This window comes from Bufo gargarizans, chromosome 4 (genome assembly GCF_014858855.1).
Source record: "Bufo gargarizans isolate SCDJY-AF-19 chromosome 4, ASM1485885v1, whole genome shotgun sequence".
Lineage (NCBI taxonomy): Eukaryota > Metazoa > Chordata > Amphibia > Anura > Bufonidae > Bufo > Bufo gargarizans.
In genome coordinates, this window is record NC_058083.1 from 187148845 (window position 1) to 187176652 (window position 27808).

The 27808-nt window shown below is 43.2% G+C and overlaps 1 protein-coding gene across 4 annotated transcripts in view; it reads left to right on the top strand.

Moving 5' to 3' along the window:
• ATP11B (ATPase phospholipid transporting 11B (putative)) overlaps positions 1-27808 on the top strand; it is a 118024-nt gene that overhangs the window by 31007 nt on the left and 59209 nt on the right. For all 4 annotated transcript variants that reach the window (XM_044288641.1, XM_044288642.1, XM_044288639.1 and 1 more), the window contains exons 5-16: positions 848-955; positions 1046-1174; positions 2732-2835; positions 5290-5337; positions 6992-7056; positions 9632-9713; positions 14918-15068; positions 18166-18363; positions 19403-19561; positions 20789-20964; positions 21477-21545; positions 23897-23970. In XM_044288641.1, the coding sequence (XP_044144576.1) occupies positions 848-955; positions 1046-1174; positions 2732-2835; positions 5290-5337; positions 6992-7056; positions 9632-9713; positions 14918-15068; positions 18166-18363; positions 19403-19561; positions 20789-20964; positions 21477-21545; positions 23897-23970 (1363 nt within the window). The remainder of the gene's footprint in view (positions 1-847; positions 956-1045; positions 1175-2731; positions 2836-5289; positions 5338-6991; positions 7057-9631; positions 9714-14917; positions 15069-18165; positions 18364-19402; positions 19562-20788; positions 20965-21476; positions 21546-23896; positions 23971-27808) is intronic.

Genomic DNA, 27808 nt, shown 5'->3' on the forward strand with positions numbered 1-27808 from the left:
TAAAGCCCGCCCGTCACCAAACACACTGCCGGGCGGAAGCCTCGGCCTGGCAGTGTGTTATTGTAATCAAAAGAGCCCTTACCCTGCACGATTTAGCGCGGGGCAAAGGAGAGCATGAACTGCTCCGATGCTCAAGTCAGGGGTTCTGCCTAGGTGAAAATGGAGGTATGTCTGGGTTCAGCTCTGAACCCCTTTTATTTAAATACAATGGAGGCGATTTGTTGTGTAGTGTACCTCAGGCAAGAATACAATAGCTGTAGCAGCACTGAAATAAAACTTTTTCTAAATATGCAAATTAGGCATTTGTTGCAGTGAGTAGGTATAGGGTACCCATGTACTATGCCAAGAGTTAGTAATCCTCCGGGGAGCAGGAGCAGCAATGTGCACGCCTGCCCGAACTCCCTGCGCTGCTGCCCGTTCATAAACGGAGTACTCCGTACACCGCTGGGCTGTCAGTGGTGTAGGGAGTTTTAAGCGCACACTGAATGGAGCACTTTAGGCATGTAAATACAAAATGAATAAAGTATATTAGCAAAAGATTCATTTAGGGGATTAAGTACAACATATTAAAAATTATTGTAATAAGTTTAGTTACTCTTTAAAATAATACATAGTAATCTGTACTCCTTATGTGCAGTGCTAATCATGTATTACTGCATGTAATAGCCCAGGTTCCCTTTACGTGACCACTATATAGCGGTTACTTCTTCTAGCATCATTTGTCTCTTATCATATTTTTTATTTCCTATGTTGCCCATTGCAGAAACCATATGAGAAAATGTGAGGTGCATAGTAACTGTGCTTCAAAGACTCCTTGCGTCGGCTTACCATTTTGCTATGCTTTTAGGGCTATGAAGACTGGCTGCGGCACAAAGCAGACAATGAAGTCAACGGAGCTCCCGTTTACGTAGTCAGAAGTGGCGGCTTTGTTAAAACTAGATCTAAAAACATCAGGGTTTGTAGTTTTCTAAGTTTTTATGTGTTGGATCTTATCTGCAAAAGCAATCTCGTAGATGATGAAGCCTAATTTATTTTTACACTTTAGGTTGGTGACATTGTCCGTGTAGCCAAAGATGAAACTTTTCCAGCTGATTTAATACTGTTGTCCTCAGACAGAGTTAATGGTTCATGTTATGTGACTACTGCGAGTCTGGATGGAGAGACAAATCTCAAGGCAAGTTGTTAGTCAGTTTTCTATTGTTTGTTCTAGGACTGTGTTCCTCCACTTCAGTCCTCAGGCCCCATCTGTCATGATTTGAGAATATCCCACAGAATGAATACCTGGGGTAAGTCCTGATGCATTGACACCAATTATATCACCTGCTCAATACTATGGAAATCCTGAAGACATGACCGGCAGGTGGGCCCTGAGGACTGGAGGTGAGGAACCCTGCTCTAGGAGACTTTGTTTTTATTTTTCACAATGACTTGAATACATATACATTGGAGTAACTTAAGATTTAGGTCCACACAATGGGGGAAACTTATTAAAAGTGGGGCAAAAGAAAACTGGCTTAGGGTACTTTCACACTAGCATTTTTTCTGGATCCGGCAGGGCTTAGCAAAAACGCTTCCGTTACTGATAATACAACCGTCTGCATCCGTTATGAACAGATCCGTTGTATTATATTTAACATAGCCAAGACGGATATATTGTGACAGAGAAAACGGATCCGTCCCCATTGACTTGCATTGTGGGTCATGACAGATCCGTCTTTCTCCGCATCCCAGGACAGAAAGCAAACCGCAGCATGCTGCTCTCCGGTATGAGAACGGAACATAATGCATTTTGGAGCATTCCATTCTGTTCAGTTACGTTTTGTCCCCATTGACAATGAATGGGGACAAAACGGAAGCGTTTTTTTTCCGGTATTGAGACCCTATGACGGATCTCAATACCGGAAAATATTAACGCTAGTGTGAGAGTAGCCTTAGTTGCCCACAGTGATCTACTGAAAAGGCTTATGGGACAGAAAGTGTGGTCACATGGCATTGTAATATTAGATTAGATTTGTAGGGTTCCTCGTCCATGATTGGTAATGTGTACAGTAATCAGTTTTGATACTTGGCTTCTAGCAGTTGTTTTCTTCTTGATATTTTTTTTTTTCTTTGTACTGAAAGGGAAAGCGCAGATGTCTGCACTCATCCGTCCAGCAAAACAAAACAAACTGTCACAATCTGGCAAAATAATCAATTTATAGTAATTGGAAGGTGTGCTTTAAGAAGGTCAGGTTTAAAAAGAAAAGTCAATAAATGTCCGATAGGTGTGGGTCTCACATCTTTGATGCACACGTTCCTCGAGATGTTGGGTATCCTGTCTGTTGTGACCAGAGAGGTGGTGTGCATGTGCAGCTCTCTCTAATTCACTTCTATGGATGTTCCAACTATTTTCAGACCTCCCATTGGAGTGGATGCGAAGTCACCTCTCCGTTCACAGCAGATGAGAGACGGGGGCCATTTCTAAAGAACAGGTGGGGTCCCATCTCTGGGAACCTCACTTATAGGAACATTTATGACATGTTATGAGGATATACCATAAATGTTGTGGTAGAAATACACCTTAAAGTATTCAGAAAAAATTGTGTTCATAAGAAACATCAGATGTTTAATCTTCAAACCTGCTCTACAGAATTATAAGCTGTAATCTAATTAGTTGCTTAGAACAGCTTTATACACGAGGGCCTAAAGCTGGAATATTCTGTATTTCTAATCCCTTCTATCCTCTCTTCAGACACATTTTGCTCTTCCAGAAACTGCAGTATTACAGTCCGTTGCCAACCTGGACACATTAAAAGCAGTGATAGAATGCCAACAGCCCGAAGCAGATCTTTACAGGTATGATATATAAGGAGCACCTGTAACCTCATTTGATGTTTTAACAACTACTTGCATAACCCATGTAATAACAGTTCTGGAGCATCTGTTCTTAGCAGTCTGCAGTAAGGGTATAGCTGGGTGTTACCAGTTGGGGGAGTGTCCTTGCACAGTCTTGACACTGGCAGCACTGATTGGATAGAGTCAGACTGTGCAGGGACACCACACAACTGCTAACACCCACCTGGACCTTTAATGAAAACTGCTAGTAATTAATTCATAATTTCTAGCAGGAATAACAAAAGAATAGCACATCATAGTCATAAGAATAGATTCTCCTAAATTGTTATTACATGGGGAAAGCATGGACATGTTAGGAGAGGTGACAGGTCCTCTTTAAGGAGGTCTTTTTATGTTAATGAAGCACATTTAAAGGGCCTTTGTTTCTGTTGGTAAAGTAATTTATGTTCATTCTGTGTTTTTTTTTTTTTTTTTTCTTCAAACCATGGTATAAAAAAACTTGGGGGAATAAGTATCTGATCACTGATGGTGTTGCCACTGGGACCTCTAGCAACTCAAGAATGGAAGTCCTGAAGTATTTGCGGTGGTGCACATGTGTGACCACCACTCCAGTGACTTCTGTGAGACTGCTGAGTACAGCACTAGAAACCTCTTCAGCCGAAAGGAGTGGTGGTCATGTATGCGCAACACTGCTCTAATCTCCAGGTGGCATTCAGCTTTTCGACACTTATTCCCTATACTATGAACACGGGTTGAGTATTGTTAGTAACAAATCCCATTTATGGGTGCAGCCACACTTAGTGTAAATGCTGTAGTTTTTTCACAATGCCATTGCATGTGGAAAATCTGCAGCGAGAAGCAGTAAAGTGGATGACATTTTGAAAAAGAGCTTATCCATGTGCTGCAGACTTAGGGTCCATTCACACGTCCGTAGTATATTGCGGATCCGCAATACACCTGGCCGGCACCCCCCATAGAAATGCCAATTCTTGTCCGCAATTGCGGACAAGAATAGGACATGTTCTATTTTTTTGCGGAGCTGCAGCCTGGAAGTTCAGGGCCGCACTCCGGAAATGCGGATGCGGAGAGCACATAGTGTGCTCTCCGTATCTCTTCCGGCCCCATAGAGAATGAATGGGTTCCTCACCCGTTCCCGATATTGCAGAACGGATGCGGACCCATTTGTGGATGTGTGAATGGACCCTTATTCTGCAACAGTATCCACACTTAACTTGACAGGCAGTGCGGATTTTAAATCCACAGCATATCAATGCAGAGAATGCTATCCGCATGCTTTACTTAGCACTTAGTGGCCCAAATTGTGTTCCTTCCTGGCAATCGCCTGCTTGCTAGCGGAGGAGACCGCTGCTATTACATGCATGGGGGGAGCGATCATTATACCATAGCTCTTCCCTATACTGAATCATTGTTTGCTGGCAGCCGATGGTGATTAGACATGATTTAAACATGTCAAAAGATTTGGATTGCCTGATGATCGAGCATGCACATGACCGTATTTTCTTTCCGTATCCGTCCATTTAAAATAAAATTATTTTTTACTCCGTGTGCATACCATTTCCATATGTCCATATTTCCGTTCTGCAAAAAAAATAGAACAGGTCCTATAATTGTCTGCATTACGGACAAGGCTAGTACTGTTCTATTAGGATCCATTCACACGTCCGCAAAATGGGTCCGGATCTGGACCCATTCATTTTCAATAGGGCCGCAAAAGATGGGGTCAGCATCCGCACTTTCGTTCCGCAAAAAAATAGAACATGTCCTATTCTTGTCTGCAGACACAGACAAGAAAAGGCATTTCTATTTAAAGCACCTGCCATGTGTGGTCCGCAAAATGTGGAACACACATTGCCAGTGTCTGTGTTTTGCGGATATGCAATTTGCGGACTGCAAAACACTTGCGGACGTGTGAATAAACCCTTAGGGGCCAGCTGTTCCTTTCCGTAAAATACAGAATGCGCACGGATGTGATCCGTTTTTGCGGACTGCAAAATACATACAGTCGTGTGCATGAGGCCTTACACTGCCAGATAGTGTATGACACCAACAGATTACCTGACAGATTTTCTGACCAATCATTTGTCAGATGGCCGTTTTACACACACAGATCTTTTGTTATATGTGCCAATTATTGTTACGTGCCAGTCGGATTGGACAGAAATTGGTCAGATAATCAGTTGGTGTAATACAGACATAAGAGTGTAATGCTAATAGTTTCTATTGAATTACTACAAGCAAAGGAGGAGAGGCGTGGGGATTTTGGGGAGGGGGGCGGTCTGCTAGAAAGACTAGAAGTCAGATATAGTCTGCACTTACGTACATATCCACACACAACAGCTTAACCTAAAGTCACCTGAAATGACATATACACGTTGATAAGCTTCATGCACAATATTTCTGACGTCTAATATTGCCATGTGACTGTTTACTCAGGTTTGTTGGAAGAATAACCTTGCAGGATCATTCAGAGGATATTGTAAGGTAATTTATCTTCATGCCCTGTGTTTCTGTTTGTTTGCTGATCGCACCAGACACAAGGGGGTCGTGCACATGAAAACTGTAGTAAACTTAAAAATGGCAGCGCTGCAAGCAGTCAGAGAGATGCCATTTTATACCTGCTATGGAAGAATAAAGGCTGAAATCTGCAGAATATGAAAGACGTTGTCACAGTGCACAGAATATGTGGAATGTTTGAAATGCAAATAGAGGAAAATTAAAATGGAATTGTGACCTGTTTCACCTGAACTTATGGTCACTCGCTGTTCAGTTTTATGGATTTAAGAGTTGTTCTAACTGGGCAAGCCATTTTCCAAACACAGCTACCCCAGAAAATGGCTGATTAAGGGTCCATTCACATGTCCGTATGAATGGTCCGGATCTGTTCCACAATTATGCGGAATAGGTGCGGACCCATTAATTTTCAATGGGGGGTGGAAAAGATGCGCATTTCTGGTCTGCGGCCCTGAACTTCCGGTCCCTGGCTCCGCAAAAAAATAGAGCATGTCCTATTCTTGTCCGTAGCTGCGGACAAGAATAGAAATCCTCTATATAGTGCTGGCTACGTGCGATGTCAGTGTTTTGCGGACCGCAAAACACTACGGAGGTTTGAGTGGACCCTAATGCAGGTCCTGTGAGGGAGATGAGGAAGAGCGGATTAGAGAATGTAATACAAATAAAACATGTTATTTTTTAAGGGGTTTTCCAGGAATTTAGTATTGAAGGCCTATCAATATCTGATTGGTGGAGGTCTAACTCCCAGCACCAACGCCAATCAGCTGTTGGCCGATCAGCTGTTGGCAGAGCCCTCCAATGAGCGCTGTGGTTTCAGTTATAACAGATAACTTTTTTCTGTTTCCATCACTAAGGACAGCCAGGGCAAACAGCAGATCCCCTTGACTTGTGTTGGGGTGTGTCAGCTTTCCATCGTTTTGACAGGAAGGACTGCGCTGCATGCTTGGAGTCTTATTCCACAGTCAGAAAGAGTCATGTGTAACTAGATTTTTAAATTTTTTGTATTTATCATGTCTTAGTATTATATTCCCTGTACATAGCAGCTGGTTTCTGCATATATTTCCATATTAAGCCACCATGTGACTATAACCTCTGCTGTGAACAGAGGCAAAAGAGCAATGTGACAGGAGATCATCCTGAATGCTTTCCTTGTCCCACACACGGATTGCACTCTCTCCTAACCATGTTTGTGCCAAGAGGTATCACAGCTGTGTACTGTCTTGGTACATATCCCCCCATTGAATCCTAACCATGCTTGGAGGGTTGCATTATTCTCTAACCATCCCCTGCGGATCCTATACCTTCTCTATCTCGTCATCGGCTTTCGTTTTAATACATTTCAAATTATTTAATATTTAGCTGCAACTAGTCCTCTGAAGCATAAGACTCCTCTTTTCGGTGGGTCTTGAGCATATAATGTTCATATGCTTACATTTCTAAGTATTTATTTCACATTGTAGCCAGTACAGGAATATAGTATCAATAGGGATTTTTTGGGCTAAGGCAGAGAGGTACATAGTAATTTTATAGTACATGTCACATTCTGAATGAGGGTTATTCTGGTTGATGTAAGTTAACAGATTTGCCGTACTTATATGTGTGATCTTCTTTATTTGTATAAAAGACCTCTTGGACCAGAAAACCTTTTGCTTCGTGGGGCAAGATTGAAGAACACAAAGGAAATATTTGGTATGTTTTTCTTAGGTAAAATGTGAGGACTGAAGATAAATAACCCTTATGTATTCCTGAATGGTTACAGTTTTGTTTTTTTTACCCAATGGGGGGAAAAGGGGCAAACATGAGAATATATATTGTATCAACCTTTTGCTTTCTCCAATTTATCGTGTGATTTTGCTGCGTACTCTGGTTTCCTCCCACACTACAAAATTGTCTGATATGGGGAAACTTGGAGAGACCTGTTGGAGACATGGCATTACTGCAGAATGTGCACTGTATAAGCAATGAGAATACAGAGAATAAAGAAATACTTTATTTTAATTTTTTGTAGGGGTGCACCGAAATGAAAATTCTGGTCCGAAACCGAAAATTCAGGATACCCCTTGACCGAAACCGAAACTGCCTTTTTGCCCAAATACTTTTAAAAGACCCCCCCACCCCATAACAGTGCCATCCACAGACCCCCCCACCTCATACCAGTGCCATCCACAGACCCCCCCACCTCATAACAGTGCCATCCACAGACCCCCACCCACCACCCCATAACAGTGCCATCCACAGACCCCCCCCCCCACCCCATAACAGTGCCATCCACAGACCCCCACCCACCCCATAACAGTGCCATCCACAAACCCCCCCACCCCATAACAGTGCCATCCACAGACCCCCACCCACCCCATAACAGTGCCATCCACAGACCCCCACCCACCCCATAACAGTGCCATCCACAGACCCCCACCCCATAACAGTGCCATCCACAGCCCCCCCCCCCATTGTACAATTAATAGATTAATAGAAAATAGCGGGGAGGGACTGGGAGGAGGAGCTGGGGGCCGGTGCGTTCACTGTGCTCCGGCCCCCAGCTCCAGTAGTTATAAAATGTTGTACAATTAATAAGCATTCTATTCATGAGGCCCCCTCTGCAGTATGACATTCAATACAGCCACATCCTACTCACAGGGCTGTCATCTTAATGCTAGCCGGCCGGGCAGAGGAGCGGCAGCGTCACAACTGACGTCATGTGCCCGGCCTACTTTCTGAATGAAGGAGGCGGCGCAGGCATGTGACGTCAGTCGTGACGCTGCCGCTCCTCTGCCCGGCCGGCCAGCACAGCCCTGTGAGTAGGAAGTGGCTGTATTGAATGTAATACTGCAGAGGGGGGCCTCGTGAATAGAATGCTTATTAATTGTACAACATTTTATAACTACTGGAGCTGGGGGCCGGAGCACAGTGAACGCACCGGCCCCCAGCTCCTCCTCCCAGTCCCTCCCCGCTATTTCCGGCCGATATGTAAAAATATCGGCAGAAACAGATTAGGTGCGTTCTCGGCCGATATTTTCGGTGCATTTTTTTGCTCTTCTTTAGTACTTGACGGGAACCTGTCAGATCCCTTATGCTGCCCTCTTTATAATCTGTAGTAGTATAAACTAGCCATTCTCACGATTTCTAGGCTTTGTATTTGAAGTACATTGTGTTACACATGTGCAGAGCTTCTGAGCTCTCTTCACTCCTTTCTTGCTAATGATAGCATATGTCTGTCACTTTAGAACAACCAATTAGAGAACTCCAGTACCATACATATGATGTACTGGGGTCTAGTGTGCAATACTATAACCAAAAAAAACAACCAATAACCCCCAAAAAGTTTGAAGAACACTCATATAACACATATGCAGTATTATTAATACATAAAGTATACACATGAATAGCATAAGGCACACGGTCATGGGAACAGGGGGAACCCTGTGTAGCGGGGAAATGATCCCCACCCTCACACGTACCGCACTAACAAGGAGACAGACCAGAAAATCCGAAAATAGTTTGTTTTTATTAGTTTAATGAAACTGCATATATTTTATGAGTGTTCATCAAACTTTTTTGGGGATATTTTTTTGTCACTTTGTCATCAGCGGCAGGTCTATGTTTCATGGCTTTCATGATAAGGGAAAGAAAATCAGTGTGTGGTCTGCTTGTGTCGTACATAGGCAAAGTTAATACAAGGCACTTGCTAATGTATTATGATTGTCCTTTGCTGGCTTCATTCATTTTTTCATCACATTATACACTGCTCATATCCAGGGGTTATGACCACCCCTGCAGTCCGGCAGCAGTGGTCATGCTTGCACACTATAGGAAAGAGTGCTAGCCTCTCCAATGGCCAGGACTGTGGGAGCTCACATAGGCTGGTCCTCTTTCCTATAGTGTGCAAGCACGTCCACCGCTCATGGATTGCAGGGTGGTCGTAACCCCTGGAAACGAGCAGTGTATAATGTGATGGAAAAATGAATCAAGCCAGCAAAGGAAGCAATATGGACAATCGCAGTACATTAGTTAAGTGCCTTGTATTAACTTTCTCTACATGATAAATGCCAATTACTGAAGTGAGACAACCCCTTTAATACCATGAGAATGTGACTATTGATTTATTCATAGCATTATATGCTGCTGACAGTTTATATAATGTCATTGTTTTAATCCACCTGAAAAGCAAGCATTGTGAGTAAAACATGATAAAACATTACACTTGACACTGCAATTGCTCCGCTTTTTATATATAATGACATTGAATTCTGCATTTATTTTATAGGAGTTGCTGTATATACTGGGATGGAGGCAAAAATGGCATTGAATTACAAGAGTAAATCACAAAAACGATCTGCAGTGGAGAAGTATGACATCCTATTTTCTAGTAAAGCAGAACGCTAGTAGAGTTTAAGTTATTATAATAAGAATAATAGTCTTTTTCTACACTGTTAGCAAAACAGCAATTTTACATACTTAACAAATCATGTGTATTAAGAGAATCCAAAAAGCCACGTTACCAATAAAATTATAGAAAATTACAAAGATCTTTATTGAATAATACCAGTAAAATACAAACCATGAAAAAAAAAAGCTCCACACAAAAATGACCCTTGCTGGTCAAAGCAACAGCGAAACGCGTTGGTGGTGGAATACTATTGGTAGCTTGTGTCCTTTATTTTGTTATTATGCCTTTTTAGCTGCACTTGTTTTATGGGACTAGTGGAATTCTCCACTTTGGATATTTGTTGTACTATATTTAGGAGGACTTTGAGCAATTTTTGTATGTAATTAGGTTGCCATGTTAATCGGGAGGTGTGTGCCGTTACACGTTTAGTCCACCAGGTGTCTCTGATGTTTTATCTTCCATTTTTTGTGTAGAGCTTTTTTTTTTTATTCTATGTATTTTACTGGTATTCATTTATTTAAGATCCTTAATTTATATATATATATATATATATTATAAAAAAAAAAATATATATATATATATATATATATATATATATATATATATATATATATATATATATATATATATATATATATTTATTATAATTTATTGGTTACATGGCTCTTTGGATTCTGTTTCATACATGTAGCTGGCACTGATTTAGGCCTAGGTGATATGGGTTAAGCCTCATGCAGACGTCCGTGAGATACAGGACTGGCATTGCAGGAGTGCACAGCGTCATTGGTTGCAATGACTCTGTGCGCTCCGGAAATGCCAGTCCGGTATCTCACGGACCGTGTTCCACGGACGTCTGCATGAGGCTTTAGTCAGCATTTGATACATTTCTTTACATTTGTATTATGGCTCTCGTTAAGAGAAACAAAATAAGAGTCTCGCAGGTATGATAGCTTTTAATGGCTAACGGCAATAAAAGCAATGATGTTACATAGCAAGCTTTCAGGACAACGTAGGTCTCTCCATCAGGCAGTATAAAAAAGTGTCTGCGAATTACATATGCTGTTACACATGCAAAGTTAATACACAGCACTTACTGTAATGTTGTTATCCATATTGCATCCTTTGCTGGCTTCATTTATTTTCCCATCACATTATACTATACACTGCTCTTATCCAGGGTTTATGACCACCCTGCAATCGAGCAGCAGCGGCTGTGCTTGCATACTATAGGAAAAGGAGCCGGCTTTTTCCTATAGTGCGCAAGCACGGTCACCATTGCTGGATTGCAGGGTGTAAATGTATATTTATTGAGGAGACAGCACACCAAGGATTTAGAGTAATGCTTCTTTAATTTAATTCATATTCAAGCACCAGTGGTAGTTGTTTATACATCAGTGCAACGTTTTGGGCACTTTCATTTAGTGCCCTTTTTCAAGCTTGGTACATGGTTCGGCCACAAGTTTGGTGTGCACCCACAAAAAGCCTTCTGGAAGAGTGCCGTGGTCATTCTCATGCTTACAAGCTGGATTGCAGGGTGGTCATAACCCCTGAATATGAGTAATGTATAACGGGTCATTTTATTAGCCAGAAATATGCCTATAATAGGCGTATCTCTGGCGCAAATTGTGTCGCCACAATCTGCGCCAGAGATACACCTAATATAGACTTATTTCAGGATAATAAATGACCCCCTTAGTGCACAAAATCAGGTACACTACATTACAGAACATGTTGAGAATCTGTATCCGTTCTGTGATCATTACATAAGAACTGGTTTTGCAGCTCCTTACATTGCTAGGCCCACGACCTTCACCTGAAGGCAGCTCTGTGTTTTTTTTTTTTCATGCAGCCCTCAAGTGTGGGCTTGCTTCTGGGATCCAGAATATGGCATGTGTCGTGCAGTCTGGGATTCTCCACGAGAATCCTGTCTTGAACTTCTGGCATGTCACGTCTGGTTGCCAGATGGCGTTGTCGTAGTGCTTTATATCCGGAGGTCAGTGAGGTAGCATGAGCGCTTCAGTTGCAGTGTCTTGGGGCTCTTTCACACTTGCGTTGTCCGGATCCGGCGTGTACTCCACTTGCCGGAATTACACGCCGGATCCGGAAAAACGCAAGTGAAAAATGCGTTCAGTGTTACTATGGCAGCCAGGACGCTATTAAAGGGGTTGTCCCACTTTGCTTTTTTAATCTTATCAGCAGTAGATGTCCTGATAACTTCCTGGTTCTCAGGCAGTTGAGTGAAGGCCACGCCTCCTCATGACTCACCCTGCGTGCTCGTTCATGTGTATGAGGTCATCCACATGGAGCCGTATGTGAGGTCCCCCCCCCCCCCCCCCCAGTATAATAAACATTGAGTGCGGCCCCCCCCCCCAGTATAATATACATTTAGTGCGCCCCCCCCCCCCAGTATAATATACATTCAGTGCGGCCACCCCCCCCCCCAGTATAATATACATTCAGTGCGGCCACCCCCCCCCAGTATAATATACATTCAGTGCGGCCACCCCCCCCCCCCCCCCCAGTATAATATACATTCAGTGCGGCCACCCCCCCCAGTATAATATACATTCAGTGCGGACCCCCCCAGTATAATATACATTGGTGGCGCAGTGGGAAGTGCCAATGAGGGTTAAAAAAATAAATAAAAAATTAACTCACCTCCTCCAATTGTTCGCGCAGCTGCCGGTCTCCTGTTCTATCTTTAGGACCTGTGAAAGGACCTTTGGTGACATCACTGTGGTCATCACATGGTACATCATATGATCCATCACCATGGTAATGGACCATGTGATTAGCTCAGTGACGTCACCAAAGGTCCTTTCACAGGTCCTAAAGATAGAACAGGAGACCGGCAGCTGCGCGAACAATTGGAGGAGGTGAGTTAATTTTTTATTTATTTTTTTAACCCTCATTGGCACTTCCCACTGCGCCACCAATGTATATTATACTGGGGGGGTCCGCACTGAATGTATATTATACTGGGGGGGGGTGGCCGCACTGAATGTATATTATACTGGGGGGGGGGGGGGGTGGCCGCACTGAATGTATATTATACTGGGGGGGGGGGGGGGGGGGCGCACTGCGCCACCAATGTTAATACAAATGCAGGAGGTGGGTGCCGGAGTGAAATAGCCGGCACCCGACCTCTATGATAGGGGGCTGCGATCATCGGCAGTTAACCCCTAAGGTCCCGCTCCCTGTCATAGAGGTCGGGTGCCGGCTATTTGATTCTGGCACCCGCCTGCTGTATTTGCGCATGCGCGGGCGTGCGCGTACTTGTAGGAATGGAGAGGCGGCCCGAGTACTTGTTCAGCCGTTGTGCGCAGGCGCGGCACAGCGATGCGGCCGGACGAAAGAGGCCGTATCCATGGGATACAGAAAACAACAAAGGAATCGCTTTACATGATTTTTTGAAAGAAAGGTAGCTTTTGGATAATAACATGGATAGGAAGATATGTTGTGTGGGGGTAAATAGATTAGATAAAACCTATTTTATGAAGTGGGACAACCCCTTTAAAGTCCTGGTTGCCATAGTAGTAGTGGGGAGCAGGGGAGCAGCATACTTACAGTCCGTGCGGCTCCTGGGGCGCTCCAGAATGACGTCAGAGCGCCCCATGCGTATGGATGACGTGCCATGCGATCACGTCATTCATGCGCGTGGGGCGCCCTGACGTCACTCTGGAGCGCCCGGGAGCCGCACGGACGGTAAGTATGCTGCTCCCCACTACACTTTACCATGGCTGCCAGGACTTTAGCGTCCCAGCAGCCATGGTAACCATTCAGAAAAAGCTAAACGTCGGATCTGGCAATGCGCCGAAACGACGTTTAGCTTAAGGCCGGATCCGGATTAATGCCTTTCAATGGGCATTAATTCCGGATCCGGCCTTGCGGCAAGTGTTCAGGATTTTTGGCCGGAGCAAAAAGCGCAGCATGCTGCAGTATTTTCTCCGGCCAAAAAAACGTTCCGGTCCTGAACTGAAGACATCCTGATGCATCCTGAACGGATTTCTCGCCATTCAGAATGCATTAGGATAAAACTGATCAGGATTCTTCCGGCATAGAGCCCCGACGACGGAACTCTATGCCGGAAGAAAAGAACGCAAGTGTGAAAGAGCCCTTACTTGCAAGGGCACAACACTGAAGCTTGGTTGCAGGATACAGCACCATGTCTGCTCCTTTTTGATCCGACACACTGCCCTACTGTGTAAGCCGCCTCCTCATGCCAAATTCCAAGAAGCCTGCATTGCTTGTTGTCACAGGGTGTACTAATTTGGTTGGCATTCCTGCTGTCGTCCTAGTGTTTTGGTCATGGCCCTCCTTTCAAATTTTGCACCCTATTGACTTATTTTTTTATGGAGCGTAGACCCTGTGACTATTAAGTCTGTTGGGGGAGAATCCTCTTGTAAAAAGTGTGCAATTTGCAGAAAGTCATTACCGCTGCATTCTAAGAAGCCACTATGGCCTGCCCAAGATGTACTGAGAAAGTGGTTACGGAGGAGGAAATCCCTTCTGGATTCTATGAGAACCTTGGATTTAAGACTCCCCGTCATCTCCACAGCCTTCTACTTTGTTTAAGTGTTTGCTTCCGGATGTTGGTTCCAGAGTAGAAATTGATGGAGAAATTCTGTCTAATATAGATTGAGGGGGTCATTTGCTATTCAGAAATATGTCTATATTAGGCGTGTTTCTGGCACAGATTGCGGCGCAAAGTCTATTTGCTCACGCCATGTTTAAAAAAGTGGGCATTGCGGGGAAGGGGACGGGCCAGTAGACCCATCTCATGCATCGTTTTCTATGCCTGTTTTAGGTGTAGAAGATGGTCTAAAAAAATACAAAAAAACTAGTACAAAGTTCATTTATTTCAGTAATGCAACTTAAAAGGTAAAACTACTATATGAGATACTCATTACATGCAAAGCAAGATATTTCAAGCCTTTATTTGTTATAATTTGGATGATTATGGCTTACCGCTTATGAAACCCCAAAGTCACAATTTTGAGGTACCCTTTGCTTAGGGAATATGGATTTATTAGCTGACTAGAGTGTGACACTTTGAGCCTAGAATATTGAACTGTAGTACTGATTACCTTTTATAGCTTTTATTTTGGACTTTATTAGTAATATTATAATATCAATATTTTGTCAATCAATTTATTTGCATAGGTCCATGAACACCTTCTTGCTTGTGTACCTGATTATTCTCCTGTTTGAAGCTATTCTCAGCACCATCTTGAAATATGCATGGCAAGCAGAAGAAAAATGGGATGAACCATGGTACAACCAAAAAACAGAACATGACAGAAATAGCAGTAAGGTGTGATAAAGTGTGTGTTCTCATGAGACCGCTGAATTTATAATTGGGCACTGTCAACTATGCTCATAGGCTAGCGGGTATTTGGAGCACCCACCAACCTTCCAAACTATTGGGGTCATTTTATCAAACTGGTGTAAAGTAGAACTGGCTTAGTTGCCCATAGCAACCAGTCAGAGTCCACCTTTAATTTTTGAAATCTCCTTTGGAAAATAAAAGGAGGAATCTGGTTGCTATGGGCAACTAAGCCAGTCCTACTTTTACACCAGTTTGATAAATAACCCCACATGTCTTTGTTCTGTATATGGAGCAGAGAATATTACCTTTAAAAAAAATAGAGAGCTCTCACTAAGGGTTTAGGCACACCGCCATACCCGTATTGCGGCCCGCAAACAGCGGGTCCACAATATATGGGCATCGGCCGTGTGCAGAAGGGATGGTGGTGGTTTAGCAACTTCAGTTATACATCCCAGAAATATGCCACAGCAGTGACTATGACCTGTGCTGTTAAAGCTGATCTGTCACCTGAATATCATGCTCTATCTAGGGGCAGTTTATTGCAGAGACAGGTCTCCTCTCTCCTCTCATACTGGGCTAATTGGAGCAACCAAAGAATGCAGCGTACCTCTAGTCCACCGTATGATTGATGAGATCATGTCCCTGCCTCTCATGTATACACTGGTGCAGGGGCATAGCTATAGGGGAAGCAGCTGCTATGGAGCCCAAATTCAGAAGGGGCCCATCCAGGAGGAGGACTGAAAGATTTTTGGCAGGGCCCCCTTAACAGTATTATACAATGACTGTATATACAGTGACTTAACATACAGTATACTGTATGTGTAGGAAACTGACAGAATGGCTGTGTGGCCTTGTCTGAGAGTGCTATCTTGGCTAGCTGCAGGAGTGATGGTTGCGTGTGAGGAGGAGGATCTGCTTTGGGGCCCAGTCAGTTCTAGTTACGCCACTGACTGGTACACGGAAGCATGTCAGTCACTTTACATAAGGCAGCACGTGTAGGTGACAGAAGAATGGTATGATAAAGGACTGTTTATTTTGCTTTAAAGGGTTTACCCAGGTTAAAATGGTTATGGAGCAAACTGCAGAGAGGCTGGTAAAATAGTAGTCTAAGGGTCCATTCACACGTCCGTAGAATGGGTCCGGATTCGTTCCGGACCCATTCATTCTTGATGAGGCCGGGAGAGATGTGGACAGCACACGGGATCTTCTAGTCTGCGGCTCTCGAAAAAAACAGAACATGTTCTATGGGGGTGTCGGCCGGGTGTATTCCAGATCCGCAATACACTACGGACGTGTGAATGGACCCTTAAAGAGACACTTCCATCAATTTTTTTTAGCACATCAACGTATATGTGTATATGAAATTTTATATATTTATATATACACTCTCCTAAAGAATTATTAGGAACACCTGTTCTATTTCTCATTAATGCGATTATCTAGTCAACCAATCGCATGGCAGTTGCTTCAATGCATGTAGGGTTGTGGTCCTGGTCAAGACAATCTCCTGAACTCCAAACTGAATGTCAGAATGGGAAAGAAAGGTGGGCTACAACAGCAGAAGACCCCACCGGGTACCACTCATCTCCACCACAAATAGGAAAAAGAGGCTACAATTTGCACGAGCTCACCAAAATTGAACTGTTGAAGACTGGAAAAATGTTGCCTGGTCTGATGAGTCTCGATTTCTGTTGAGACATTCAAATGGTAGAGTCCAAATTTGGCGTAAACAGAATGAGAACATGTATCCATCATGCCTTATTACCACTGGTGGTGTAATGGTGTGGGGGATGGATGTTTTCTGGGCACACTTTAGGCCCCTTAGTGCCAATTGACCATTGTTTAAATGCCACGGGCTACCTGAGCATTGTTTCTGACCATGTCCATCCCTTCATGACCACCATGTACCCATCCTCTGATGGCTACTTCCAGCAGGATAATGCACCATGTCACAAAGCTCGAATCATTTCAAATTGGTTTCTTGAACATGACAATGAGTTCACTGTACTAAAATGACCCCCACAGTCACCAGATCTCAACCCAATAGAGCATCTTTGGGATGTGGTGGAACGGGAGCTTCGTGCCCTGGATGTGCATCCCTCAAATCTCCATCAACTGCAAGATGCTATCCTATCAATATGGGCCAACATTTCTAAAGAATGCTATCAGCACCTTGTTGAATCAATGCCACGTAGAATTAAATATCTGTAAAGAATAAATCAAGGCAACTGGACGTACTGTAGATTTCTTGAAAACGTTTCACTTGTTCTTCCAACGAGCTTTCTCAATTCTGAGTGACTGTATAGCTATAGGGGAAGCATATACAGAATTGAGAAAGCTCGTTGGAAGAACGAGTGAAACGTTTTCAAGAAATCTACAGTACGTCCCGTTGCCTTGATTTATTCTTTACAGATATATACCATGACCTGGATAAGTGAGAACCTTTACAGACACATAGAATTAAGGCAGTTCTGAAACCAAAAGGGGGTCCAACACTGTATTAGTATGGTGTTCCTAATAATTCTTTAGGTGAGTGTATATTGGTGGTTGATAATTTTCATAGTATAAGTTTTTGAAGACAGTCCATGTGTTCTGCTTCCTCTCCTGGCTCTTTAACTTCCTGTTGGAAAGGTGCAGGTTTTAGATGTGGGACCCGCACCTATCTTACATCGGTGGCATATCCTACTTTCGCTTTGCATTTGACTCTATCTGTAGTTATAAAGTCTACGGAAACCATTGATACACTGCACTTGTGAACTGTAAAGTGCTTTAGAATATATTGACAATTAATATAATTTATTATTGACCAGAACAGCTCAAAATGCTCATTGTTATTTTTCAAACGAGATTTGTCTAAAATTGTACCAGTGGGTTTACGGTGGGTGCTGTTTAAAAACACACTGACAAAAATGTCAGTGTTACGCTGATTGCCTCTTTATTTTTTAAAGGAGAAATCTGTTCTGTGTAAACCAGCGCTTTAAGTTTTTTTTTCTTTTTTTTGAGAAATCCATACTTATCTGCTGCCAATGACTGAATGTTCAGTTGTATCACTAATAAAGATGTCTTATTTTCTTTTTTATAGATTTTAAAATTCATTTCAGATTTCCTGGCATTTCTTGTGCTTTATAATTTTATTATCCCAATATCGCTTTATGTGACTGTGGAGATGCAAAAATTCCTTGGCTCATTTTTTATTGGTTGGGACCTTGATCTCTATCATGAAGAAAGCAATCAGAGAGCTCAAGTTAATACATCTGATCTAAATGAAGAGCTTGGACAGGTAACTCTTCTGCCATCAAATGGTGTATACAATACCCTTTACAAAGTTGTATTTGAATTCATCTGTGAGTACCTGCTCTGTGAATTTAACTGTTCTTTCTGTAAAGCAGCGGATGTCAGTCATGTCAGGTTGGCCGCCCTCCCCCTCAGGGACTGTCGCGATGATTACATTGTAATGGCAAAGTTCCCTCTAGCTGAGCCCTTTCATACTGCAGAAAAAGTCATAGGTGCTTTTATCTCAACAGGAATTGTAATTATAATGTACATATAGCCTACCAATGTGATCCTTAAAGGGGTTATCCAAGTTTAAGTAACCCTCCTCTAGGATGCCCAACCCCGCGACCCTGCACATACTTACCTGGTTGCCGACGCCTGTTTCCTCCAGGATCGGCCTGCTATTGGCTGTAACCCCCCAATATTGCGCACACAGTCCTTGCTGCAGAGGATGGCATTGAGACGGGCCCTTAGGCTTCTATTGAGTACGTCAATGCAAGACAGTCTTTATGCACTTATCATGTTACATCTGGGTCTTGTTTGGTTTGAATGCCCTCATGTATTGCCCATTGGATTCGGGTCCTCAGACCTAGTACCCACCACCAAACCATTTTTTTGTGGTTTTTTATGTACAGCTTAATTTTTTTACATAAACCCCAAACATGGCACAAGCATCTGCAGACTGTCTTGTCCGTGGCAACGGCTGGGCGTATCCTGACTATGGGATGAGGGGATCGACGTACAAAAAGCTTGCGTGAGCATTTGTGAAACCCTCAATAGTCAACCTGCATTATCGCAGCTATGCGGATCTCGAGAATCTACACCTGCCGCAAACAGCTTGTATTGTACTCTCCAACCATTTCATGGTCTTCATTCATTAAAACAGGTTTACCTTACACTAGTTTTGGTGATTAGTTGTAATTTCCACCTGTCAGCACCTTTTCAGTTTGGTGTTTTCTTCATATTTACTTTTTGTTAACTTTTAGAATATTCTACATATTTTTTTTTTTTGAACATTAGGAAACTTCTTCTCCTTCTTCTCACAGGTAGAATATGTGTTTACGGACAAAACAGGCACATTGACAGAAAATGAGATGCAGTTTAGAGAATGTTCTGTCAATGGAATTAAATACCAAGAGATTAATGGGAAACTTGTTCCAGAAGGAGTGACCGTAGATTATGTTGATGGAGCCTCTACAAGCCTGGTAAGGCAAATGTGTTCTAGACTATGCAGTACTGTACAGTTACTGTATTGCATGTAAACCAGTCTCAGGCTCCATTCACACGTCCGCATCCGTTCCGCAATTTAGCGAAACGGGTGCGTACCAATTCATTCTCTATGGGGACGGAATGGATGCAGACAGCACACAGTGTGCTGTCCGCATCTGCATTTTTGGAGGACGTCGCTGATCTTCCGGTCCACGGCTCCGGAAAAAAATATAACGTCCTATTCTTGTCCGCAATTGCAGACAAGAATAGGCATTTCTATGGGGGTGCCGGCTGTGTGTATTGCGGATCTGCAATGCCCTACGGACGTTTGAATGGACCCTTAGTCTGCAGTAGCGAATCTAAACAGCAATGGATTCTTGGTCTCAGTTCAGGCATGGTGATAGTAACTTCAAGAGCATCTGCTAGCATGGTTAAACCTATCAAACCAGGCATAATCCCTGGTAGGGTTGATCATGCTGAGTAAAATGTTGCATGTCTTTTGTTTCTACAGTGAACTTCTGCCAAGATTTTTTTATATTTATGCAGCTCGCCTATTTCAAGCACCAAGGGGCTCGCCATAGTGCCTTGAGCACTGCTATCGCAACGCCTCTGTACTCTATGCACTCCCTTTTGATTGACAGGGTTAGTAATCTTGTCTAGCCCTGCTTTCTTGACCCCAGCCTGGAGCACTGCTATTGCAACACCCCTGTGCTCTGTGCGTTCCCCTTTGATTGACAGGGTTAGTAATCTCGTCTAGCCCTGCTTTCTTGCGCCAAGCTGCATTCTGTGACTCGGCACTTCTGCAGTGGATCGAATACTGCTTGTAAAGCATCAGCGGATTTATTTTGCAAGCCCCGCGTTGGCTAAGTGACTTCAGGAAGCAGTATCTGATTCACTGCACAAGAGCCCGAAACGAGACCTCGCTCTTTTTGAGCTCCCAGATTCTGGGGTCACATTTGAGGAGTTAAATGTTTGCGATCTACATTATCATCGATCATATACATTGGCCTGAGAGTCTGCTGTTTAAAACGGGCAACTGGCGGCTATGGCGTCGCTGTGCTTGCGACCACATACCAAACCACCCAAATGGGTAAAATACAATTGTAAAAGGTTACCCTGAAGGGGTCAGTAGCCTTTAAATATGGCTTTTATGTACTTGTGCCTTTAAATATATAAAATATACCTACATAAATGTATAAAATATGTATTTTCACATTTATCAGAGTTTAGAAGAAGAACTTTTCTTCAAAGCGGTCTCCCTCTGCCACACGGTGCAAATAAGTCATGAGCAGCCCAACAGTTGTGTTGATGGGCTACGGTTCTCCAATGGACTGTCCTCGCAGCTGGAGTATTATGCATCATCACCTGATGAAAAAGCATTGATTGAAGCTTCCAGAAGGTGACTTGTCCTGTCCTTACCACTACAATGGAATGTTTAGGGTTAAAAATGTTTTACTGACCCATTTAATTTTCTTATTTATGAAGAACAATACAATCCCCTACGGCAGCCAGAGAAATCGATACACACGTGACGCCTCCATCTGCCTGTATAATGTACATTTAAGTGTATTTGTATGTCTTCAAAAATAAGAGGACTATAAAGATCTTCCCTTTCATGTGTCATACTGTGTCTTCTGATTTGTTTAGTAAAACTTTTATTTTCTTGATTGGTTTTTACTTTTTGTATATCTAGCCATTTTTAGCAGTTTGCGAATCAGTCTGTTTTTTATAGAATCATTGGTTCTAGGAAAAAATACCTCCATAATATGCAAATGATGGGCCATATAGCAGCACATGAATTTCCTGCAGCCTGATATTATGGTGCTGGCTTATTTTTGTCCATTTATAAATACGCTTTGATTTCTAACGTCACTTCTTTTTTTTTTTTTTTTTTTTTACTTTTGATCATAGAATGGGTGTGGCATTTTCTGGTACAAACGGAGAAATTATGGACATCAAAATCCTTGGAAAACTGGAAAGGTAACACTTTTTTTTATATTAAAAGTAGCAAAAGTAAGTCACAGTAGTTGTACGAGGAAAGTAGTAGTTATTTCAGACTGGATTTTTATATGGTTCTGTGAATATTTCTTTTTTGTAACTACAGGTTTTGACTAATTTATAGAAATTATATTCATTTCTCAGGGAAAAATGTAAACTTTTTTGGGGGGATCTTGTTCATGTCTTTTTTTCCTTCTCTTTGTGCTCGGTGCTTGATTTCACAGTTTCTTGTACCACGCCATATATTTACATTGTTTGTTGGTTGTAGCACTATGCTGGCGGCGCCTTTTGCAGTGGCTGTCAGCTGTGACATACAGCTGACACCCTGTTACAAGGTTGGGGTCAAACTTAAACCTGTATGGCTACTTTCCCTCTAGCGTTCGATCGGATCCGTTCTGAACGGATCCGCTCATATTAATGCAGACGGTGGCTCCGTTCAGAATGGATCCGTCTGCATTATAACTTAGAAAAATTTTCTAAGTGTGAAAGTAGCCTGAGCGGATCCGTTCAGACTTTACATTGAAAGTCAATGGGGGACGGATCCGCTTGAAGATTGAGCCATATGGTGTCATCTTCAAGCGGATACGTCCCCATTGACTTACATTGTAAGTCGGAAAGGATCCGCTCGCCTCCGCACGGCCAGGCGGACACCCGAACGCTGCTTGCAGCGTTCACGTGTCCGCTCACTGAGCGGAGGCTGAGCGCTGGCAGGCGGATGCATTCTCAGTGGATCCGCCTCCACTGAGAATGCATTAGGGCCAGACGGCTGCGTTCAGGGCCGCTTGTGAGCCCCTTCAAACTGAGCTCACGAGCGGACACCTGAACGCAGGTGTGAAAGTAGCCTATGTAGGTTTTTTTAAGAGCAGGATGTGATTGGGAGGAAAGAGCTCTGTGAAATATAGGTTTATATGATTTGAAGCAGGTTCTCTGGTTAAAAAGCAGGGTCAATTCTGATAGAACTCCTTACGATATGTACACATTACTTGTCCATTTTTGGAAAAATCTGAATTAGAATCTGCAGCCGTAATCCAAAGCGGACCCTCCTATTTCTGCTACAGATTTGGTTTGAACTCCCATCGGCTTGGTCCCATTCAATGTGGAAAAATGATAAGGAAGCCAAGTCCACTAGTGGGACTAAGAAATGAAGTACCAAAAAGAATAAAGAAGTCTAAAAACAATGTACATAATTAGCCCACACAATTTAACATGTTTCTCTCTCATGGTGAATGTGGTTAAAAAAAAAACAACCCTAAGGGTATGTTCACACATGGCAGATATGGTGCAGCAGCTCCTCAGCTTTGTACAGGACCAGCAAAGTGGACGAGAGTTTAAAAATCTCATCATGCATAAAAAGTCTGCAGCGTGGATTTGAAATTTGCAGCATGTCAATTTATGCTGTGGATCCCCACTGTGGAATCCACCCTTTGCAACGGAGAGCGTGAAATCCACAGCCATTTCCACAGCAAAGACCACATATAGCGCATTTGGTTTTTGCTGTCATGTATGGACGTAACCTAAAAGTAGTAGCAAAATGGCTATTCTTAGTCATCCTGCACCAACAATAGGAATAAAAAGCCATCAAAAGTTTTGATATACCCCCTAATCAACCAGGTATGTAAAAATGCAAATTACAAAATCCTTCTACAAAAACAAACTCTACTACATCTTCAGTAGCGGAAAATAAAAAAAAATTGTGAATTGCAGCAACACTAAAACTATATGTTGATGGGAAAACAGAAGTTACTGTTTTCACAATGTGTAGATGAAACAAAATGTCTGTGTCCTTCACACCAAAACTAGACTGTGTCCTTAAAGCTACGTGCACACTACAATATATCTTGAATCTGCTGTAAAATCCATATGTTACATGTGGCTTGTGCTTCAGATTTGCCCCATATTTCACCCCTTGCATAGCTTGGGGTGGAATCTGCAACGAAGATCCGCACAAAGAATTAATGTGCTGTGGAGTCGCATCATAAGTTAATTTACGCAGGTGGAAAATTTCAGCACCATGTAGATGACTACATGAGTTGGCTATCTCTGACGCTCTCATACAGAATGAACGAAGGGACAGGTGGTGTGCTTAACCTGTCTCATAACTAGGACAGAGGAATGGGTCCCCTATTCGCATGATTGTGAGGGTCCCAGCAGGCAGACTACCATCAATCAGTTAGTAAAACTTGCCACAACCCCTTTAAGCTTTTTAAACTTCCAGGTATAATTGGAAAGGATGTTAGAAGAAATGTAGTTATGCCACAGAAATGGTATGTTTTTTTTTTTTTTTTTTTTTGTCCTGTTTGTATAAAAAAAATTATTTGTACTATTCTTTTAAGGTACAAGCTTCTTCATGTGTTGGAGTTTGATCCAAATCGACGTAGAATGAGTGTCATTGTTGAGAGTTCTTCAGGTAATTGCCCCTTTTAAAGAATATGGAAATCTTTGAGGCAAATTTTTTCAGTTAGCCTTTATTAAATTTATTGAGCTGTTCTGTCACAAAGGATTAACAGTTTTCCTAGCTGTGTGACCGGTACTTTTCACTTTGTGCAGGTCATATAATATAAACCTTATCTCTACTGAGAGTTCATAAACACTTATTTAAGCCACATTTTTATCAGTAAAAACTGAGCTATAATGAGTGTTTATAAGGTCAGAGAGCATTAGGAGTCCATCTGCTCCTGATCTGATGGAAAAGACCGAAAATCCACAGGCTGCTACTAGAGCATGTCAGCTATGTACAGAAAAAAGGCTCCATATTTTTAATAAAGACCATTTATAAAAATGTTTAGCTCAAAATGAGAACAATGCAATAATAAATAAAAAAATTGCCATCAAAGGTGTACATAGCCTTTAAATACTATGGACACCTTTTGAGATGGGGAAAAAAGTGTTACTTATCTTAGTTGGGGCTCATGCACACGAACATACATTTTTTCTGTGTCCGTTTCGTCTGTTTGGCGGACTGTATGCAGAACCATTAATTAAATAATAAAATATAATTAAATAATCAAATAAACACGGAAGTTACTTCGTGTGCATTCCGTTTCCGTATGTCTGTATTTCCGTTCCCCCAAAAAATAGAAATGTCCTATTGTTTGCATTACGGACAATGGTAGTACTGTTCTTTTAGGGGCCAGCTGTTCTGCAAAATACGGAATGCACACAGGCATCATCCGTATTTTTTGCGGAGCGCAAAATACATATGGCCGTGTGCATGAGGCTTTACTGGTTACCATCAGTTAAAAATGTTTTCACGTTGCAGTCTTCATTCTTTCATTCATTTTAAATCCCTTGATGTAGTTTACATCTGCTCCTAGTTTTGAACTTTTGTCATTTGGGTGTGTCCCTACCATTAATAAATGCTGGATGTGAGGTCTGTGTCTCCAGAGTGCTGAACGCATTTCTCGCTCGTATCATTGGGGGACACAGAAGACCATGGGTATAGCTGCTGTCACTAGGAGGTGACACTAAGCAAAAAAATGTGTTGGCTCCTCCTCTCAGCTATACCCCTCCCTCAGACACCGAGCTAATCAGTTTTAGCTTAGTGTCCATAGGCGGCAGACATTTTTTTTTCTGTAGGTCTGCCAAAGTTTTTTTTTTTTTCTTTTCCTTTTTTTTTTTTTTTTTCAGGTTCGGGCTGCAGGTGGGCTTTCACCACCAGTTTTTCCCACACTTAAGGGGGGAGACCAGCAGGTCCTCAAGCCTACTGCTCGTTCCCCACCTCTGGAAGACGAGGAGGAACAGTGGATCTTAAATCCGCTTTTACCCGTCAGCTACAGTGTCACCTTGGCTACTACTTCTGGAAGTCCCTCCTGTTACCGGTGTAGCCGCATCCTCCCCAAGGGGGGGCAGCACACTGAGGAAGGCGACTCTGCTGGAATCAGGGTGGGCAGAAACAGTCTGGGTAAGTATAGTATCTACCTCCCCTGCTGGCCCCCCCCTGCGCCTGATCCGCCCCTTCTCCTGTGTTCTCTAAGTGAACACAGGAATATATGTTGTTTCTCCTAGACATTAGCCCCTGTATCTGGTGACTCAGTGCCTCTGTCCCACCTCCGGTCCCTGGCCCCTGGCCCCATCCACTCCCTGCGAGCCAGTCCTGGCTGTCGCATGTCTCCTTTGGCGGCCACCGCTTTTCTACTCGGGGCATCGGTACACCTGCTCCCGGCCTCCTGGTTTCCCAGTGCACTCCGCTCCCTCCCTACATCGCCGCCGCAACCGGAAATTCTTCTGGTCGGCCCCGCCTGTACTCGAGGCCCCTTCCCTCCTCAGGCGGAATATGTGCGCTCACCACTGGACCCTGTACATTCTGTAACGTTACCCTCCTTCCATAGGCGGAGTAATTGCCTTTGTACTGAATGCCGTACAGCCTGTAGCATTTCCCTCCTTCCATAGGTGGTGTACTTGCACTATCACTGGCTGCTGTACAGCCTGTAGCATAGGCAGAGTAATTGCCTTTGCGCTGGATACCATACAGCCTGTAGCATTACCCTCCTTCCTTAGGCGGAGTAATTGTCCCTGCACTGGATGCCATACAGCCTGTAGCGCTACTCTCCGTCCATTGGCAGCGTAATAACAACTGTGTATAAATATATCTATATGTGCTGACTGGTGACAAAAAGTAAACACTATAGGTTTCAATATATTGCCCGATTGTATATGCCTAAAATCCCCTGACGAGTACTGTAAACGAAACATGCGTGTAGGGATTAGCTACACTAGGGCACAATAGGGCCAAGTAGCAATTAAGGGCAAGGTTCCGGACGGGGTCGTTCTTATTAGAACGGGTTCTCCGTGTTAGGACGTTAGGGCTGAGCCAGCACCGCTATATTAGGGCTGTCTAGGGTCCATACTCTAACCAACACCATTCGTCCAGGTATAACCGCTCTTTATTTCAGCTTATTCAAGCTACTGAACATTTGAGGTGACAAGAGGTTCCTGACTTATATGGTAGGACCATTGGTTGCCTGTAAAGTGCTGCTGTGCACATTTGTTTTTGTATGCATCAAAGACGTCGCAACACACTTATTCACATCCCTGGTGTCATCATACACCCTTCTTTTTTCTTTTCATTAAGGAACACTCAGGGACTATATTCTATAAAAACCTAAAAATAAAAGTTAAGTTTTAAAAATAAAAATAAAATCACCATCCATACCCACTCATACAAATATTTGAATTTCTGGTGATTAAGTCATCAACAAAATAGATAGCTCTCCTTAGCTAAGCGTAATAGCACTACCACTGGATACTGTACAGCCTGTGCCATTACCCTCCATAGAAGGAGTAATAGCACCCCCACTGAGTTCTGTACGGCCTGTAGCATTGCCCTTCTTCCTTAGGTGGAGTAAAGCACTTCCACTGGGTACTGTGCGGCCTGTAGCATTATCCTCTTTCCATGGGCAGAGCAATCTACTATCAGCGGAGTGTTTACATCCCATTGGTTCCTATACGTCCGGTATCATTGCCCTCTTTCCATGGATGGAATATTTATACCACCACTGGATACCCCACATCCGGTAGCGTTACCCTCCTTCCAGAGGCGGCGTAGTTGCCCTACGACTGGATCCTATGCTTCTGGTAGCATTGCCCTCCTTCCGTAGTGGGAGAATTTGCACTTACTCTGCGTACTGTACATTCTGTAGCATTATCCTCCTTCTATAGAGTAATTGCACTTTCACTGGATCCTGGACAGACTGTCGCATTAGCCTCCTTCCTTAGGTGGAGTATTGCACTTCCACCGGATACCATACGTCCTGTTGCATTAACCCCTCCGCAGGCGGAGTAATTACTCATACTGGATATGATCTGTCCTGTCGGCTTTCCCCCTTCTATTAGGGGACTAGTTGCACCACAATTGCGTGTTAGAGATCCTGTAGTATTACCCTCCCCCATTGACAGAGTATTTACGCAACCAGTGCTTGGGGGACCCTGTACATCCTTTCGGCTCCCCTCTTTCCGTCAGCGGAGTAATTCCACTACCACTGGAAACTGTTCCTCCAATTACATTATCAGTCTTCCTTGGGTCGAGTAATTGCTTCAACATTGTCTACCGCAACTACTCTCATTTGTTCCTTGTTGCATGGCATGCCGTTCCATGGGTGGCCTATTGGTTGGACATGGTACCTACAATTGCCTTACCCCCTGTCATAGGTGGTATTTTGACACTACTGCTGGATATTGTGACTGCTTCACACTACCCCCTTCCTCAGGTAGTCTTAGTTTGAATTGGTGACTGGCACCTACGTGGC